Genomic DNA, 21,354 nt, shown 5'->3' on the forward strand with positions numbered 1-21,354 from the left:
AAAAATTTGCAGATAATTTAAACATCTATCATTAGGGAAAAAAAATGTTTTAAGATTTTATTTATTTATTTTCAGAGAGTGAGAAAGGGAGGGACTGAAGGAGAGAAATATCAGTCAGTTGTCTCTTGCACACCCCCAACCAGGGACCTGGCCCACAACCCAGGAATGTGCCCTGACAGGGAACCAAACTTGCGACCTTTTGGTTCACAAGCCGGCGCTCAATCCACTGAGCCACACCAGCCAGGGCAGGAAAAACTTTAAATTATGGTGTATATCCTTAACTGGATTATAACGTAGCCATTATGTTTTTAGTAAGTGAATGCAGATCCAAATTACATATATAGTATTTCCTCAACTATTTAAAAACTGTAGTTAAAACGGTAAGGCAACAGACCAAAAAGTTAAGTGTTGCTCTGGTTAGTGATATTATAACTTTTTTTTCATACTTCTTTTTATATTTTTCTGTGCTTTTCAAAAATTTGTTCTATGAATTCTCATTTAATGAAAATATAACAGAAAACTTTTAAATGGAATATAAACATTAATGGACTAAATCATTTGATCAGAAATATTTAATTAACATCTAAAAATAACACTACTGTTGGCACCTGGTATTAATACATGCTACACCCATTACATACGGTAGATTTTGATTTTTCCTTAACAATTTACAAAGTAGGGATTATGACCTTCCTTCCAATTCTACATGTACAAAAATGGAGCTCAGAGAGGTTATGTAACTTATCTAAGACCACATGGTAAGTAGTGGGTCCAGAATTTGAACTTTCTAACCCCAAGGTTGGGGCTTTTTCCATTAACTTGTGTTGCCTTCCCCATACCATGCAGGATTTTCAAGTGACCAGTCTCAACATGAAATCACAGGTCTTTACTGTATGAACACACTTTGATAACCTTAAATTATTAAGACATCATTTAACCAGTCCAGAAAGGAAAGTTCAACTCATTTCTACATGAAAATTATATTAATAAATAATAAACCTAAAATATCTATAAAATGACTGCATGAAAAGGAATTATCCTATATTTCAGTAGTTTAATATATTACAAACTTTATTAATACTAGGAAAAGCACTTACTTTTTTCCATCAAAAGAGGTGATCTGAAAACAGTACCGCCTGTCTTCACAGTCCACAGCCATGACTGAACAGTTGTCTATGTCCATGGCCAAGCCTCCTGCTACGTCCCCACGGGCCTGACTCATTAGGTTTCCACCCTGAGTGAAGTAAAACTGTCTGTCCCAGGTAGATGATACCAAGCCTGTTTTACTAAATGAAGAAAAGTACATTCACTCTTTAATAACAACACACACAAAATTTCATAAGCCAGACACAGGATGAAGCACATCACAAAGAACCAGCTTGCAAAAAAGCACAAAGGTGCCTAGAAAATATCCATCAGTTTTTCATCTCTAAAATAAATTCACATATGCTGACCACTTGTGAGAGTGTGTGTGAATATATTTCTAAAACAAGTCTGCAAATTATCAAATTGCACCTGTTATACTGATGCTCCATAAAATATAGCTCAATTTTTCAAGGGTGAAAATGCAAAACAAAAGAATTAATTTTACTCCCAGGGTTAATGTGCTTTATCCTATCTTCAGGTAAAAACTAAAATCTGACTTGATGGTGTAATTACATATATTTTAAAGTATGATAAGTAACATTTAAGAGCATTCATGTTATGCTAGATTAATTTAAACTCAAATTGATTTCACTTTTTTAAATAATTATAAATTATTCAACTATCTAAACAATTTGCTACTTTTAAAAAGTATTATGTACCCAAAAGGCCAAAAAGTTCACATAAATACTATTAACACTAACTAAAAAGATTCAACCTTTAGTAAAATCAAAACAATTTGGCAGACAATATCAATTATATATCATATTCAGTTGCTAATACTTTAAATGATACACAATATATAAAAATAACAAATTTTCTTACTTCCTAGCATTAAGGTATCCGGCCTTGCGGGTTAAATTTCGATTAACAGGAAATTTCATGGGATCTGGGTCAGGCACATATAAAGGGTCACTGGCTACTTCCAAATCTTCTATTGTCTGCTGCATGGTCTCTATATCACTGTCCATTTCCCTGCGAACACTAACACAGAGAACAAGTTACTTACTACCAACCACAACAGATGAAGGGCTCCTTATCATTCATGTTTATCTGTTATTTGTTTTGTATAAATTTTCTTAAAGAGCAACAGTGGTATGGGTGGTTAAAGTAACATGAACATGGTATAAAATAAGTTTACATTTTATTTAAAACTTAGATATTTTGGAAACAATACTAAATTCAAAAACTAATGAAGCCACGTTCAATGTCTGACTTTAGAGAAATGTTCAAACTCTCTGTGCCTTTAAAACGATAATCATTTTCGTCTCCGTCTGTACCTCAGACTGACCACGTCACTGCTCAGGCTTCTGAACCTGATTGGAAGTGCTTTCTCTCTCTAAGCTTTCATGGCTTGGAAAAAAGATTTATTTAGTAATCTCCAATCTATCCCCCACAATTCAGGTAATTATGAAGATAATTCACTTTTGCATAATTATTATATATCTGTTATATTCACACATAAAACCTAGTTTAGAATCAATAAAATACCATCAGATTTGATACTGCTATGAAATTCAGAGTTCAGATTCTGTGGAAAAGATGTGTGAAAAAAACAAGAAGTGTCCGTGAGACATGCAAGAAATGCTCGCATGGCAGGGAAAACAGCCCCTCAGAAAATTAAATGGTAAATATTTTTATATTATGACAATTAGCTGTTAACTTATCATTCACATAACTTCATTTTCAATTTTAAGGAAGAAAATACTTACTTTTGTACACTTGTTCCAATATTAGTCAAGAATTCTTCTAGTTGTTCATTGAGGTTTTCAGAACCCATCTTAAAGAAACTTATCTGAGGCAAGAGGGTGTGAGAGTGGGAGGATGAACAAGGGAAACCACCATGCACACAAACAATGCACTTTAAGTGAACCACAGAAACAAATTCCAAGACACATGGGTAAGTAAAAAACAAAGGATTGTTCCCACCTGTGTAAAAACAGGTTGCGGTTTACAGTGACTTCTACTGGCATGAGGCCAATGAAGAAACGGAAGTTAAATTTCACTGTACATCCTTTTATATATTAATACATGTATATAGTAAGCAATTTTTTAAAATTGGAAAATAAATCTTAAACCATTTTAAGTTAAGTCATATGGATAAACTACTTCATGTTTAACACAAAAAGTTTTACATCTGAGGAATAATGATACTCATACTTTAAGAAATAATCAAATTTCTATTGCTTCTCGGCCTTTTGGCTACGATCAAGTGTAGAAATAATCAAATTTCTTTAAACTCTTGTTTTTAGGGGAGCTGCCATCTCATCTTAGATTACACAAATTTAATTTTCTAGCCCCGTTCCTGATGCACACCTCTTGGAACACTTTGGAGGTCACCAGCACTGTTAACTCAGGAAGTATACAAGCAACAGGAAACAAACTCTCTCTCTCAGATCTATTATGAAGCAAGAGTGAGCAGAAGCTCCAGCCACAGGTTAACTCCACCATTCATTCAGCTCTCTGTTCCTTGTCCCCAACTGTGATGGACAAGATCTACATACAAGATGTGAAATCTTCATCTACAAAGAAAACCATTTTCCCTAATTTTCTCAAAATAACATTCTGATAGCATTTTAAATTACTTCTTAAAACACAGGCACAAAATTTTGATCTTAGTTTGTAATATGATATGCTTATACTTAACATAAATATCATACTTTAATATAAAGACTTTAGGGCAGTTATAATCCAAAACACAGTGTAGCATTCACCTGAGCTTGCATGTACCCAAGTAGAGGTTCTAACAAAGCTATTTTCTTCTTGTACTGAAGAGTATTTAATGCACAAAAATAATGCATCATGGTCTGGTGTTGTTTTTTTCTGGAAGTGTAGACATCTTCTGTTACTTCATATTTCACCTTTAAGGGAAAGATTAAAAATACTATTATTTATTTAATTTTGATGTAGTGGCTATAAAGAAGAGCCTGAATAAGGAAAAAAGTACATCACCAGCAATTGTGCATAGATTTCTATTTCCTTAGGTATTAGAAATCCTGCGAAATATTGGCTAAGATGGTTTATCTATTTTACTACCAACCACTTCTGCTTTTAATGTACTTTAAAATACATTAAAAGCAGAATTCTGCATATAACTAAGAGTAGTATAATAATAAACTAAGAGAAAGTCTGCCACACAGAGGAAGGGCAGACAATTGTTCGGTTTTAGCTTAGCCATTAGTCTTTGACCTTGTCAGTTCACAGCATACCACTCTCTGCTGCTGGTTCCTTCCCTACTGTTCCTCCATTCTTTTCCTTGTTTTCCTTCACCACACTTACAATGTATGCTCCCTTAAGTTCTTGTATTCAGACAACAAATATTTACTGAGCACCTATTATGTAACATGTACCAGGCTCTTCTCTCTTCTTGCTTTCTTGAGAATTCTAAGTCAAGTACAAAAAGAATATTCCATACACCAATGAACCCCAAAATTTTACCTCCTGCCCACCACTCTCACAAGTGTCAAAGGAAGCACATGTCCACCTGGGCTCTTTATGTATACGTGTAAGGGGGCAGGGGAGTGTGCTGGAAATACACAAAAGACAGCACCTTCCCCATAAAACCTGCTGCTCTACTGTTTTTCAGCTTTCTTAATGATCCAAGATCCATCCTATCATGTAAGAATTCTAGGGCTTTTTTAAATAGTTTATTTTTATTGTATTTTTTCCACTACCATTTATCCCCCTTATAACCTCTTCCACCTCCCCTACCCTTCTCCCTTCTGCAATCACGACACTGTTGTCTGTGTCCATGAGTTCTTTTTTGCTCGATCCTTCTACCCAACTGCCCCCAGAGTCTATTCTGCTTGTTTAGTTTGTTCATTAGATTCCACATGAGTGAAATCATATAGTATTTGTCTAGAACTTATTTTTGATTTCTCCTAACACAAGTCCTATCAATTCCACTTATGAAATACCTTCCAAAAGTATTCCTTCTTCTCCACTTTCAGTAACAACCTTAGCTGAGGCTCTCCTAATGTCTTTGCAAACTATTCTGATAACTTTTCATTGGATTCCCTCCAGTAGTCCCCTTCACATTCCCGTTAGTATTTCTATCTGTAGCACAACTGCATAGTTCATCACCCACTTAAAGAGTCTTTTTGGTGGCTGCCCACACCCTCTAACACAAGTTTCAAAGTCATTAACATAGTACTCTGGCCCCAAACTACTACCTGCTTGTCATCTCTGCCATACCTACCCAAATTCCTCCTATGCTCCAAACACAATGAAAGGATTTTTCCATTATAATTATTGCTAGAATTTCATGAAAACTTGCTATAAGCCAGGTACTCTGCAGGCATTACTTCCTTTCATCTTAAGAATTACTGAATTTGTTAGTTTGTTTGATAGAGAAATAAAGGCTTGAAACTAACCAATGTATGACCTCAGGCAAATAAGAGATAGGTGAGATTTGTCCCCAAGCAATCTGACTCCAGAGCCAGTGCACATAAACCTTAACACTCTTCAGACTCTACCATGTACTTCTACAAAAGCTGTTTGTCCTCCAGGAATGCCCTCTCCCCAATCCCAAACCTGTGAGGTCCACTCATCTTCAATGCAAGTATCACCTCCTACAAGTATAACCTTTCCCAGTTCACCAAAGTTGACTGCTGCAATCTCTGTGCTCTCCCAGCGTTTTGGTACATATTCTATTACTGCACTTAATTCAGAATACATGCTTTCTCTTCATCCTTGTACTCTGGCATCTAGTCCAGTCACATGCCTTCACACAGGGAGTCTTCCATAAATGTGGTTTACCCACTCTTTGAGGGCAGGAGTGGAGCCTATTCACATTGTTCTCCCATGGTACCCAACATATAGTAGCTGCACAATTAATTAAAAAAAAATTTTTTTTAAAATATGTTTATTGATTTTAGAGAGTGAGGAAGAGAGAGAGAGAAAGAAACATTGATGTAAAACATTGATTTGTTGCCTCCTGCACAGGCTCCAATCAGGGATCAAACCCACAACCTAGGTATGTGCCCTGACCAGGAATCAAACTCCTCCACCTTTGGGTGCACAGGATGATGCTCCAACCAAGCCACACTGGCCAGGGCTCAATTAAATTTTTAAATGAAATGAAATTGGTGAAAGATGTTTTTAAAAATACCTATAATAGCCAGAGGCAATGTAAAATATACCAAATTCATATCTAGAGCTTTTAACTACTTCTCTAAGGCAAAGTAGCAAAGTAATACAGATCTCAAAATGTATTTATTATTTATATCATCAAGTAATCAGTGGACTAAAATTAGAAATGTGAGAAACATTCCCTTTATTGTGTCACAGTAGCTGTTGCACAGTAAATCCTACCCAATCACAGATTCCCACGGGTGGTAACTGTGTGCCCACCCACACCTGCAGCCAAACTCCCAGGCACAGAGATCACCTCGCACACAAGCATCTAGTGGAGGCCTACTCATCGAGCTTTGGATTAGGCACTGAGAGAGAAATGACCTTAAGGAGCATCTACATGAACTTATTGTTATTTGTTCTTTACTCAAATGCATTTGTCCTCAAATATAGTGTAATATTTCTGGATTTAACTCCTTGAAGAAGTATCAAGAAATTCATATGTATTTTGTCCCTGTAAATCGAAAGGTCATAACAGGATTTCACCGATTATGTATGCATAACTACTGTATCTCAGAAGACTTTTTTTCATATAGGGTCAAATAACAGAACAAATACAATGTTATCAAAATACAAAGCAAAAGGATACAATGTTATATATTGGGGATAAATTACATTTTTGAAATAGTTAGGTTTACTCATAAAATTTTGTCAGCAGAAAAGTATTTTGTTTAAAGAGTCAATCACTAATCATCTGATAACTAACAATTATCAGAAAGGCTTTGAAATAATTAGGAAAAAAGACTAAACTAAGGGCAGCCCCAGCCAGGTAGCTCAGTTGGTTAGAGCGTCATCCTGATACACCAAAGTGGAGGGTTCCATCTCTGCTCAGAGCACAGACAAGAAACAACCAATGAATGCATAAATATGTGGAACAACAAATTCTCTCTCTCTCCCTCTGTCTCTTCCCTCCCCCTTCTTCTCTCTCTAAAATTAATAAATAAAATTTAAAAAAATAAACTAAGGGCAATACAGCAAAACATACAAAATAAATGCTGGCTACAGTTTTTAAACAGGAAAAACTAGACCACCTAATGAAATAGTTGTTAACTGCATTACTGAAGGAGTTAAGTATGTTTCATACCTTGTCATTTTCTCTTTTTTTTGATAATCGGCTGTATCTGTTAATTGCAGCATCATGATCTGGAAAACAGAAATGACTATTAATAACAATAAAACAGTACTTCACAAAACTTATAAATGCTTTAAATGGTCTTCATATGTACAGCTTTCAACAAATGTAGTAAAGCAAGATAAGAATTCTTTACCATATGATCGCTCCAGCCAAATATTCCCTTATCCAAACTTCCCCTAAAGTATGTATCTACTTATTAAATTGGTAATAGCATTTAATTCACAGGAAACTGCAATTTACTAAAAGTATATAGAAGTATTTTTAATATAAAAATAGCAAATGCTCATTAAAGAAAACTTGGAGTACACAGGAAAACAAGGCAGGGAAAATATTGTATCTTCAGGTATTATGAACATAGCAAATCACAAGATTTGATTTAATTTTCCTTTAAATTTTTCTGTAGTGAAACAGTGTAACTTAAACAACAATGCTAATTTAAATAATGCTCATTTAGCCCCGGCTAGATTAAATGTAAGCCTGTGAACCAAAGGGTCGCTGGTTCAATTCCCAGTTAGGGCACATGGCTGGGTTGCAGGCCAGGTTCCCAGTGGAGGGCACGCAAGACACAACCACACATTGATGTTTCTCTTCCTCTCTTTCTCCCTTCCTTCCCCTCTCTCTAAAAATAAATACATAAAATCTTTTAAAAATAAATAATTAATTAATAAGGCTCATTTAAACTTTTAATTAGGTTCATTTTTTTCCCAATTATTGCATAGAATCTGGCCACAGATCTGTGTTGATAAAAAGTTGCATTATTAAAAGAAATAATTGTGTAAAGTATTAAGAGCTTACCATTACTAGCAATCTGAAACACTTCCTTTAATGTCAATATTTCTGGAAAAGTTCAAGAACAATTTCAGTGTAGCATATTTATAAAATACAGTAAATTTTGTTAAGAAAACAGTAACTGCCATTCAAGCTATAAAAACTCCAAATATCTCATACTTCAACATTCAAAGTGAAAAAGCTATTCTGTATTTCAGCTAGTCAATGGAACATTTACTATCATTACCACCACCAGCTTGAGAAAATCTACTTGCCACAAGTTAGTAATACGTCACAAAAACAAATTTTAAAACCACTGCAAATCCTCCTAAGATATGCAAATATTCTCAGTATCAGAATCTAAATTCATTTTTTGACATTGACTCTAATTAAGTTCAAATGCTGAATGAGAAACAAAGAACATTTTATTAATAAGATTATGACATTCAGTCCCCATAGACTGAGAAAACAGATCTTGTTACTTGACCTTGAAATGACCATTCTTGAGGATTACCACTACAAATGTAACTCCATCTCTAAAATACATTTGTTTTTATCCCACTACAATTTAAATATTTTATCATCCACTGATACATTAGTTTAATGTTTTATTCTATCTACATATTTTATAAATGTCTGTATAATTTCCTAAGATTATAACATTGGGAAAACAGAGCCAATTCTGTAAAACTCTCATTTTACCACTGACTAATGCTAAATGGGGGGGAAAGCCCACCACAAACGACTTGAGGCATGGGTTGCTAGATGTGCCAGTACTCTCACCTCCTGCCACTCTAGCACATCTCCCGTAAACACATCTCCATCTCCCTTGTCACTGTCTCAGTTCAGGTGGTAGTCACACCTCACTGGATTCTCACAACCTCCTAATCCATTCTCACATCAAATCCACTCTATTCCACCCTGCAAAAGCAAAAGGATTATGTCTCTCCACTTCTTAGAGACCTCCATTGGCTTCTCTTGGTTATAAACTCAAATTGAACATCTTTAGCATAATCTAGTCCCAACTAATCTATTTCTACATTTGTTACCTTCCATGCCCGACACATTCAACATTGCAGCCACACCGAATTTCTTGTCATTCTCAAAGTAAGCTATGTATTTCTATAATCCATACTTTTGTGCTTCCTAATCTTTCTAATATAGTAATGACTCTCTTCTCCTGGCAAACTCCTCTTCATTGTTCAATGCTGACATCACACCCTTGAGGAAGCCTTTCTGACACCCTCCTCTGATACCTCACAACACCCTGCTCATTCCCTAATTATGAGTCGGTATGATAATTATCTGTTTAATCACCCCATATCCTTCTCTAGGCTTTCTTGAGTGAAGTGACATCTTATTCATATTGGTATTCCTCAGTATCTAGTTTAATGTCTAGCAGGAGCTCCTATAAATGTTTAGTTACTAATTAAAGTAAAAGTGGCACAATCTGTATTGAGAAATGGTTAAGATATAGAGTAATATGCATTTTACAGGCGCTGATCTTCTGACTGCTAATGAAAGTAAACAGAAGCTTGACTTCAGTACCTTTCAGATCTCTTTCTTTAAACTGGGTAATGGGGAACATCATGGCATCAGCAAGCTGCGTTGAGAGTACTGCATGGCAAGAGCTAAGCTAGTAAAAGAAAAACCAAAAAGGCCAAATAACAGAGACATTTAACCAGTGTTAAGTGTAAATTAAATAAAATCTAGTAAAAAGGTGTTGGTAATAACACTAAAACTATGATATAATTAAAAATATAGTCAAAATTTCTATTTAAAAGTCTTAGAAGAACAGGAGAACCTTGGATTTGGCAGTGATTTCTTAGATATGACACCACACACACAAGCAATGAAAGAAAATATAAACTGAACTTCATCAGAATTGAAACTTTTGTGCACCAAAGGATACTATCAAGAAAGTAAGGCCCTGGCCAGGTAGCTCAGTTGGTGAGAGCACCATCCCAAAAAGCCAAGGTTGCAGGTTCTATCCTCCCCCAGGACAAATATAAGAAGCAACCAATGAATACATAAACAAGTAGAACAAAAAATCGGTATTTCTCTCTCTAAAATCAATCAATCAATCAATAACTAAATAAAAGTAAAAAGATAATGCAGCCCTGTCTTGTGTGGCTCAGTGGGTTGAGTGCCAGCCAGCCTGTGAACTGAAGGGTCTCTGGTTTGAGTCCTAGTCGGGGCACATGCCTGGGTTGCTGGTCAGGTCCCTTGTTGGGGGCGTATGAGGGGCGACTCATCAATGTTTCTCTCCCTCTCCCCCTCCCTTCCTCTCTCTCTAAAAATATAAATAAATTCTTAAAAAAGATAATTCACAGAATGGAAGAAAATATTTGCTAATCACATATCTAATAAGGAACTTGTATCTAGAATAAAGAAACCTTAAACTCAGTAATAAAAGACAAATAACCCAATTTAAAAAATGGGCAAAGAGCTGAATAGACACTTCATCAAAAATATACAAATGGCCAATTAGCACAGGAAAAGATGCTCAATACCATCAGCCATCAGGAAAATGCACATCAAAACTATGATGAGATTCCATTTCACACCCAGTTTGAAGGCTACAATAAAAACATAAATGAAAATAACAAGTGTTAGTGAAAATGTAGAGAAACTGGAACGCTCCTACATTACTGGCCGGAATGTAAAACTGTGCAGAAGCTGTGGAAAACAGTTGGTGGTACCTAAAAACATTAAACATAGATCTGGCGAATTTGCCAAGTCCCACAGCAGAAGTCATCAGCCCCTGGCTCTAGAGAAACCCCTAGTCACATTTAATCAAGTCAAGCACCAGAATGCTAACACTCTTTCCTGAAGAGAGAAAGGCTAAGATCTCTTTTACTCAAACAACTCCATCTACAGGCGTTCAGCAGACCAGCATTGCTTCCTTCTTCACCTTACAGCCAGGTATGGTGACCTGTCTGGGAGCACTCAGGAAGTAAAAAGGAGTGCGTTTTTTCATGCTAGAATGTTTATAAGTGGTGATACCAGAGCACTGTATTAAAATAGCTCACCTATTAGAAGTTATAGACATCCGGCCAAGATGGAGGCATAGGTAGACATGCTGTACCTCCTCACACAACCAAAAGAAGGGCAACAACAAATTTAAAAACAAAAAACAACCAGAAGTGAGAGAAAATCGAACTGTATGGATGTCCCACAACAAAGCAGTTAAAGAAGAAACATTCATCCAGACCAGCAGGAGTGGCAGAGACTCGTGGCAAGGTAGCAGCTAGAGGACCAGGGCGGGTAAGGCAGTGGCTGGCGGACCCAGGGAGGCGGTGGATTGCAGACTGGGCTGTCCCACATTTGCATGCAGATAAACTGGGAGGAACAACTGGGTAGTGAGACAGACCCCTTAACCCAGGGTTCCAGCACTGGGAAGTAAAGTCTCAAACCTCTGATTGAAAACACCTGTGGGGGCTGAGGCAGCAGTGGGAGAAACTCCCAGCCTCACAAGAGAGTTCCTCAGAGAGACCAACAGGGTGCTAGAATGTACACAAGCCCACCCACCCGGGAATCAGCAGCAGATGGGCCCAATTTGATTGTGGGTAGTAGGGGAAGTGACTGAAAACCGGCAGAGAGTGGAGCAAGCAGCATTGATCCCTCTCGAGCTCCTCCCCCACATACAGTGTCACATTGCAGCCACGTGGGTTGCCCTGCCTGGTGAACACCTAAGGCTCCACCCCTTTGTACATAACAGGCACACCAAGACAAAAAAATAGCCCAAATGAAAGAACAGATCAAAGCTCCAGAAAAAATACAACTAAGCAATGAAAAGATAGCCAACCTATCAGATGCACAGTTCAAAAAACTGGTTATCAAGATGCTCACAGAATTGACCTGAATATGGTTGCAAATTAGATGAAAAAATGAAAGCTATACTAAATGAAATAAAGGAAAATGTACAGGGAACCAACAGTGACGGGAAGGAAACTGGGACTAAAATCAACAGTGTGGACCAGAAGGAAGAAAGAAACATTCAACCAGAACAGAATGAAGAAACAAGAATTCAAAAACATGAAGAGAGCCTTAGGAACCTCCAGGACATCTTTAAACATCTGAATTCAGGACATCTGAATCATAGGGGTTCCAGAAGGAGAAGAGCAAGACCAAGAAGTTGAAAACTTATTTGAACAAATAATGAAGGAGAACTTCCCCAACCTGGCAAAGGAAATAGACTTCCAGGAAGTCCAGGAAGCTCAGAGAGTCCCAAAGAAGCTGGACCTAAGGAAGCACACACCAAGGCACATCATAATTACATTACCCAAGATTAAAGATAAGGAAAGAATCTTAAAAGCAGCAAGAGAAAAAAGGAGATAGTTACCTACAAAGGAGTTCCCATAAGATTATTAGCTGATTTCTCAAAAGAGACCTTACAGGCAAGAAGGGGCTGGAAAGAAGTATTCCAAGTCATGAAAGGCAAGGACCTACATCCAAGATTACTCTATCCAGCAAAGCTATCATTTAGAATGGAAGGGCAGATGAAGTGCTTCACAGACAAGGTCAAGTTCAAGGATTTCATCACCACCAAGCCCTTATTCTAGGAAATGTTAAAGGGACTTATCTAAGAAGAAGAAGATAAAAAATATGAACAGTAAATGATAACTCAAAGTTATTAACAACCGAACCTAAAACAAAAACAAACTAAGCAAACAACTAGAATAGGAACAGAATCACAGAAATGGAGATCACAGGGAGGGTTATCAGCGGGGGAATGGGTGGGGAGAGAGGGGGAAAAGGTACAGAGAATAAGTAGCATAAATGGTAGGTAGAAGACAGACGGGGGGAGGTTAAGAATAGTATAGGAAATGTAGAAGCCAAAGAACTTATATATATGACCCATGGACATGAACTAAAGGTGGGGAATGTGCAGGGTGGAGGGGAATAAAGGGGGAAAATGGGACAACTATAATAGGATAATCAATAAAATATATATATTTTTAAAGTTATAAAACATAAAAAAAACCCTTAAACATAAAATTACCGTATAATTCAACAACCCCACTCCATGGTACATACTCAAAAGAAATGAAAACTGGTATAAAAAAAAAACTCCAAAAACTTGTATATAAATGCCCACTGCAATACTATTTGCATTAGCCAAACGGTGGAAAACAACCCAAATGTCCATCAACTGACAAATTGATAAACATAATGTAATATGTTCATACAATGGAATTTTGTTTAGTCAAAAAAGGAAATCTGATAAATGCTACAACATGGATGAACCTTGAAAGTGAATGGTTCACTTTCTAAGTGAAAGAAGACAAACATAAACATCTACAAATTGTATGAGCCCATTTATATGAAATATTCAAAACAGGCAAATGCATACAAACAGAAAGCAGATGTATGGTTGCCAGAAGCTGAGGTGAGGGAGGAGTAAGAAGTGACTGCTTAATGGGCACGGGGTTTCCTTTGGGATGATGTTAAAAGTGTTCTAAAACCTAAGTGCTGATGGTTGCACAACACTGTCAATGTACTAAATGTCACCAGTGGTAAATTTTATGTTATTATGTATATTAAACCACAATAAAAAAATTCCATTTCCTGTAAATATTTCTTTATATTGATCTGCCAAACAATATTTTGCTATAATAAATTATTAAGATATTTCAAAAAATTACTTTTCCAGTTATAAGACTAGAAAAGACAGAACTATCTAATGATGCATGTGAAAGAGCTTTTACTGAACTGATAGAGAACAGTTATACAGACTCTCCAAACATCTCTCACCATCCTTCTCCCTCCTAACTTCCAGGTTCTTTCTAAGTGATTTGTATTGAGACTAGAGAAATTAAAGGTTGACACTGTCTGGAATGGAAGGATTAATGAAATGAATGGTAAAATGTTGCCTGATAGCAAAAAAGAGAAACCATAAAGAGCCTAGGGATGGCTCACATTGAACTCTTTTCTCCCCATGTGTATCAAATAAGACAGCGAACAACTGACTGCTACACGGACTGGGAGAGTATGTCTGTAAGTTCGTCGTTTGAAAACAATTTGTTTTAATCAGACAAAGAAGATATTGTTTTTACAAGACAACCACCAAGATGTGGAAATAAGGTCCTTCTTATATAGTAGTAATCTTTTATTAATAATAACTTACTCATATAATCATAATAAAAGTTCCCAATAAAAGCTAAACAACTCAAATTAACTTAATTATAAAATGACTTATTCAAGCAAAATAAAATAAGCACTTACCTCATCTATAACTTTTGAAAATTGTTGCAAAGTAGAGCTCATAACTTCATCATCACCCCCCAATGGAAAACGCTGAAAGGTGAGAAACAGAGATAAGGCAAAGGGCCAATGCTCTATGTCTTCTGTGAATGACATTATAATTTCAAGTCCTTACATAACTTCAGAAAACTTTAAAATTTTGAATAAGCTCTAAAAATATTTTAATAAAACAATATAATTCATATAATTAGTAAACATTAATGAAAATATTGCTAAGCAATCGATTAACATGGTATATAGAAATGATGCCATACTAGTTCAAAGATTTGGTGTTTAGCTCTAATTCCTCCAATAACCGGCTGTGTAACTTAAGCAAGCCTCAGTTTCCTCACTTGTAGAAAGGAGAGATAAATTAGATAACCTCTGTATCTAATGTTAAATCATTAAAAGTAGATATATACTACAATGGAATTTCAATGGCATATCAAAATTAACTTTCGTGAATTCAAAAAAGCTTAGGACTGAGAAACTCTACTTAGCTACACAAATACTGTATCACTGCATATTTTAAATTATGCTTTTTAAATTAAAACTTTCATATACAGTACCTGTTTTTCATATTCTTTTAAAAGTTTTGAAGTCAGGTGTGTTGCTGCACTTAACTCATTCTATAAAAAAAGATTAATTCAAATTTACACAATATTACTGATAAGAAAGAAGTTTTAACTGAAGATACCTACGCCACTTTTATTTATCACTTAACATAAACACGGTACAAAATGTTCTCTAAACCCCTCACTAAATCAAGGGAAAGGGAATTACCATTAAAGCAACTTAAAGGGATACTCAAACCATGAAGTACACACCATCAAGGAATTCAGCAGTGTTCCTAGTGTTTGCTTGTTTTTAACTAATAAAATTAAGCATTAAATTAAATATTGTTAAAGTGTTAGAGCTAGAAGTAAACTGTACATATCTTAGCAAAATCTTAAGAGATTCTACAATGGCAACTTATTATCCCTCTCTCTAGATGCTGTTACTAGACCAAGATAAGCATTTAACAACAAAGAACCAAAATGTGGTCCACCCAGTCATAAAATATAGCAACAGAGCCATATGAAGGAAATACTTTTTTAATTTAAAAGGGTTTTTCTTCAGTGATGACTATAATGACTAAAAAAACCCATTTCTTTTACATATCAATGTGGTCAGAAATCAAATCCTGAGAGACCAATCAGAAGAAAAAAAAACAAAACAACTATCACAACAACTTTTAAGTACATATTGAAAATGTGAGTCCAGAAAGGAGAGAAAATTAGAAAGGAAAAAAAATGAGTATACTTAATTAATCCCAAAGAAAGTTTATTATAGAATCCACGTTGTTGTTAATGCTTACAATTAAGTTTCATAAACAAAGCCTCAAATCTTGTTCTTGTTCAACAAAAAATCTAGTCATTTCTATTTTCTTAAATTCATCTCCTGTGCTCTACAGCTACATCTAATTTTTATGACCTTCTATGAACTAGATAAAAGGAAATTTCTTTCAAATCCTCTGCTCAAAAAGGGGAGGAAATATTCCATAAGATTAAAAGCATGGTTAGGGAAAATGGGTGACAACATGGGATTTCCAGACAAATCTTAGGCAAAGGTCATTATCAGTAAGTTTCAATTAAGAAAGTCCTTACTGGGTTTGAGGAGAAAGGGCAGGATGCTTCAATCTTCTTAATTTCTGTGCTACTACAAACTATACATTAGTGATTGAAATGTGAGCTCTGTAATACAAAATACTTAATGTTCATTCATCCATTCAACAAGTACTTATTACTATGAGCCCGGGTCAGGGGTAGGAACCACTAAACAAGACAGACAGTTATCTCTGTCCTCATGGGCTTAAAGGTTCATTTTTTTTTCTGAATAGAAATATGTTCATTGATTTTAGAGAGAGAGGAAGGGGGAGAGAGGGAGGGAGGGAGGGAGGGAGGGAGAGAGGGAGAGAGGGAGGGAGGGAGGGAGGGAGGGAGAGAGGGAGGGAGGGAGGGAGGGAGGGAGGGAGGGAGGGAGGGAGGGGGAGGGGGAGGGGGAGAGAGAGAGAGAGAGAAAGAAAGAGAGAGAGAGAGAGAGAGAGAGAGAGACAATGATGTGACAGAGAACCATCAGTCTCCAGCCTCCCATATGGGTACCGACCAGGCTCCAATGGGATCAATCCACAAACTAGGCATGTGCCCTGACTGGGAATTGAACCATCAACCTTCTGGTGCACGGGAGGATGCTCCAACCAACTTCTAGAGCCAGGACTAAAGATTCATTTTTAAAAAGCAGTGAGTCAGTCTTTAACTTTTTACCTGTGCATCATAAATCCGATGCATAGCTTGATACAATTGGTTCATATAGTTGGAAATAGCTGTAGCATCTTCTTCAAATACACCGAGTAAAGACCTTGTCTGTATAAAATAAAAGCAGTAAGTTTATATTAACCATTATATAAATCAAATGGAATTTTTTCTAAAGGAAAGAAAAATCATAGAATATTAGAGCTCTAATTAATCTAAGTTTTAATATACTTTCTCTCTTTTGATAGTAATACTAAGATTTTAGGATTCTTTAGTTCTCAGTTTCACTTCATAGAGGGATTTTCCAAATATATCACATGAACCTTAGGAGAAACACCAAAGATATATTTTTATGAAGTAAAATGTCTGTAATTAAACTAAGACAAATCAATAGAAATGTTCAAGGCTAGATTAACAGTATAAGGTAGTGGGTTTGATCCCCTGTCAGGAAACATACAAAAATCAACCAATGAATACATAAGTAAGTGGAACAACAAATTAATGTTTCTCTCTGTCTAAAAAAATCAATTTTAAAAAAAGTTGGCTTTAAAAAAATCAATTTATTCCTTAGCTTCCTATTTTCAGAAAAGGAAGCTAAGTGAACATGGTTTCATTTTAAGAACAAAATCATTATGCCAGTATACAAAGTCCACATTCTCAGTCCTCTACTTTCCCATGCCCCAGAGACTTAGATCTGACGGAACCTTTTTATTTCCTAGCTCTAGTGCCCTACTCCCACCTCTCAAAGTGCTATTTTAAGATATGATAAGAAAAGCAGCGAGAAATCTTGTTAGACAGAATTTTATATATAATGCCCATATAAACATAAAAAGGAAAACACAAGCAGCATTAAGTTTAATGTAATCCTAAAATTTCTTCAGTTAACTCTTGTGAGTCACTTTTTGACACGAGTTATCAATGTCCACATTTTCTCATCCAGTATTATTCTGTGCCATGAGATGACAAATATTCGTTAGAAGCACTCCACCTTTGTCCCCAGTACGGGGTGGAGCGAAAGTAAGTTTATAGTTGTATGTGAAAGTTTATTTTGTATTATTACTTATTAATTATTGTATTTTACATAAGAACAACTGTAAACCTTCTACTCCACGCTGCATTTTCTTACAAATATTGTCATCAGTTCCCATTCTGCAATATTTTTAAAATTTTATGTATTGATTATAGAAAGAGAAAGGAAGGGGGAGGGAGGGGGAGAGAAACACACTGATTTGCTGTTCCATTTATTCATGCATTCATTGGTTAATTCTTGTATGTGCCCTGACAGGGGATTGAACCCACAACCTTGGTGTATGGGGATGATGCTAGAATCAACTAAGCCACCCAACCAAGGCTCAGCAAGTTTTGATGGTGGCACTTGCTTCATCTCACAAGGTGTCAAAGGAATACTTTCAAACAGGACTGATAATGCTTCAAGTTGTTGTTACATTGATTTGTTGGGCGAACACTGAGAGGTTGTACTTGGCCAGTTATGCTACTAGAAGAAAACAACCAAGTGTGTACATTGGCAGGCAATTACAAGTAAAACATCACCAGCTGAAGGGGACTCTACAATAGATAACGGAGATGTGAAAAAGTGAGGAAAAAATGTATAATAATTTATGACACATTTTCATATTATAACAAAGAAAGAAGCCACCATTTGTGATTGGAGTTTGTCTTCACAGTTCTAGAATGGATGAATAATCATTAATAAGATATTTATCTATATATAAAATCAATTATTTTTTAAAGATCATATCTGTTCTTACTAATTAGGAAGTTTCATTTTGTTTCTCATTTTCAAAACACTATATAAGGATGGACAAGGTATCTAGTGGTCTTTTAAGATTTTTTGCCTCAATAGATGATCTTTTGCAGAATGTGTTGTTTGGACATGGTGATTCTAAAAAGGTTTATGTTTGATCTGCTGGATTTGAACTTGCAGATTCCTCCCTATTTTAATAGTTTCTATAAATCAAAGCTAAAAAAAGAATAACTAATTCAGGGTAGTCTTTCATGACTCCTTGGCTCTAATATTTTTACATGGCAACTGGCAGGCTATTTAAAAATGATTAGAACCAAATGATCTAATAAAAACTTATTATCAGGAGCTTTAAAAGTTTCCATACCCTTTGTTACTTAGCTTCTTGGACTCTATCCTAAACAGTCCAAATAAAAACAAAAATTTACGCCTAAAAGCATGAATCTCAGCTCTATATACAAAAGCAAAATTTGGGGGAAAAAACTCTGAAAGTCCAATAGGACAACTGTTAAGTCAGTTAAGGAAACATGCAGCCTTTAAATTCTTTTATTCAGAATGTAATATGTGAAAGTACTTAAGCCATAATGTTAAATTAAAAGCCAAAAAATTGTATGTATGATATCATCTCAATTATATTAAAATGTGTAAGTAAAAAATCAGAAAAAAGAAAGCAAACAAGGTTAAGAAGGTTTGCTATTGGGTACATGGCCCATAACTGCTTTTCTTTCTGTACTTCCAATTTTTCTGAAGTAAATATTAAATAAAAACATTTACTATCTATAACAGCAGTGGTTCAGAGAAGTTGAGTAATTTGCCCTGAAGCTGAAGGGACTAAGTGGTAGTAAAGATTAAAACCTTTATATCCTGAATCCTAGATCCAGGGCTTTCCATTCTGCCACAGGTTCTCCCTAAGAATTACCCCCAAGTGTCTTTCCTTTCCAAATTCCAGTTGTCACCAACTAACTGTCCCAAATAAATGTTATCTAGTTCAAGACTACTGATATTACTTTTAGAAAATGAAGTATCAATATGGATATTTCATTAAAAATTACTGTAAAACTAATACTAATGTAGCATATTCTTGTAAAAAAATAGAGAGAAAACTAATGTTCAGGTTGTAAACTAACTATGTGTAAAGTTCAAGAAATGAGCCAAGAGATTATATCCTTCTCACGAGTCATGGCTAGGGCACTCACTGTACAACCCATCTTGAGCTGTGTACCATCTTTATGGGCTATAAAAATCAAGCCAGTAAAAGAGTAGTAAGGCAACCTGTTGAATCTTAGATAATAAAAAAGTAAAAGGACAGAGTGCACCTGACCAATACAGCCCACAAAACTTTTGCAAAATGTTTGAAATAAATACAGCTAGTAATTTTACACTGCAGAAATCAGTAATTTGAACTGACTATCCTAGCAGTCAAATAAGCCAAGATGTGGGTTTCTCTTTGTATCAGTATAGGCTGATAAGAGTACATTACCAACAGGCAAGTGGCCTGTGAAGATAACTTTCAGCATGACAAAAAAGACAAATCAATTCTACAATCTGAGCCCAATTTCGATTTGGCACAAAATCCATGGCAGACATGCAGCCCAGGAAAGGGGGATCTAACCTCTTTTCTCCTGTCCTTTTGAGGCCATATTAAATGCCAAGACACGTGAAATACGGGCAACTGTAGTTCTAAATGAACATTTCAGAACATTTTTTTCATTCTAAGTGGTAACCAAACACCAAGGTGTTCTTAAATAGCTTAAATTATTGTGTAAGACAGACTTAAGGAAGAAGTTTCTCTATGTCATTTACAGCCCCCACCACGCTTTTAATATAGATGATTTCATTCTTCAGTACTAAAAATATAACAAATGGTTGTTTTCCTAGATTGTCTTAAGTTAAAGTAATCACATCAGCATCATTCCCAACACGCAAAATACGTAACACAGGGCTTTTATTTTGATGAGTTTATTAGGGGCAAGTCTGCAAGGAGCAGCAAAACACTCGTGGAGCAGCGAAGGCGCCATCCATTACACGCCGTGCACAGCTCGAGTGACAGCGGCTACAGTCACGGCCACGACCCCGGGCACACAAAGCGGGGAGACTCTGGAACCAAGACGAGCTTCCCTGATGACTCACTACACCGTCCAGTGAACAGTCTCTCAGCATCTCCCCAGGAAAAACTATCCACCTTCTTCCCTAGCTTGCACAGAAATTATCACATAAGTCAATCCAGTTCTTTCTCTTGCATTTTCTCCGAAGAGGTTTTCGGGGAGAAAATTCCAGGATCTGGATTTATCACCTCACTTGACGGCGATAAGAACGCACCTTTCGTCAAAAAAAAAAAAAAAAAAAAAAAAAAAAAAAAAAAAGCCCCGCGCATGTACGTGACCACCGGGCCCACCAGCGAAGGCGAGCGCCGACTTCCTTAGACCCCGCACGCGGCTCTCGGCCTAACAGCGCGTGCCCACCCGAGCCGCGGACCGCGGCCCAGCCGCCGTGCCTCTGGGCGCGCACGCCGCGGGTGGGGGCATAGGGCGGCGGCGCCCACCTGGGCCGGGGCGGGCACCTGCGGCGCGGCGACATCAGGCCTGAAGTCGGCCCGCCCAGCTCCTTCCCTAGCTGCCCGCCGCCACCCGCACCTTACCTGTGGGCTGTCCTCCAGCGTCTCCTCGATGGGCAGCTTGTCGATCCCCGGCATCGTGGCAGAGGGAGGGCAGCGGCTGGAGACGCGGCGGCTGCCCACAGCCCTCCACTCCCACCCACCCTCTCTCGCAGGCTCGGCCGCCGTCCCCGCCCGCGCAGACCCAGCCAAGAGCCAGGCGGTCAGGCGGGAAATCCCGCCCCCCTGGTCTCGCTGCTCCGCCTCCCGGCGCGCTCATTGG

General features: G+C 36.9%; 1 protein-coding gene across 3 annotated transcripts in view; it reads right to left on the reverse strand.

Moving 5' to 3' along the window:
* The window catches only part of APPL1 (adaptor protein, phosphotyrosine interacting with PH domain and leucine zipper 1), a 35,693-nt gene extending 14,418 nt beyond the window's left edge, over positions 1-21,275 (reverse strand). For 2 of the 3 annotated variants that reach the window (XM_024556534.3, XM_024556533.3), the window contains exons 1-11: positions 21,117-21,275; positions 16,729-16,827; positions 14,995-15,054; positions 14,408-14,479; positions 9,728-9,815; positions 8,207-8,248; positions 7,361-7,419; positions 3,858-4,004; positions 2,856-2,938; positions 1,969-2,127; positions 1,098-1,286 (exon numbers count right to left, since the gene is read on the reverse strand). In XM_024556534.3, the coding sequence (XP_024412302.1) occupies positions 1,098-1,286; positions 1,969-2,127; positions 2,856-2,938; positions 3,858-4,004; positions 7,361-7,419; positions 8,207-8,248; positions 9,728-9,815; positions 14,408-14,479; positions 14,995-15,054; positions 16,729-16,827; positions 21,117-21,170 (1,052 nt within the window). In that variant the 5' untranslated portion in view covers positions 21,171-21,275. The remainder of the gene's footprint in view (positions 1-1,097; positions 1,287-1,968; positions 2,128-2,855; positions 2,939-3,857; positions 4,005-7,360; positions 7,420-8,206; positions 8,249-9,727; positions 9,816-14,407; positions 14,480-14,994; positions 15,055-16,728; positions 16,828-21,116) is intronic. The other variant, XM_045192216.2, reaches the window with a different exon arrangement.
* Positions 21,276-21,354: the final 79 nt, after the last annotated feature.

This window comes from Desmodus rotundus, chromosome 8 (assembly GCF_022682495.2).
Source record: "Desmodus rotundus isolate HL8 chromosome 8, HLdesRot8A.1, whole genome shotgun sequence".
NCBI classification, from domain to species: domain Eukaryota; kingdom Metazoa; phylum Chordata; class Mammalia; order Chiroptera; family Phyllostomidae; genus Desmodus; species Desmodus rotundus.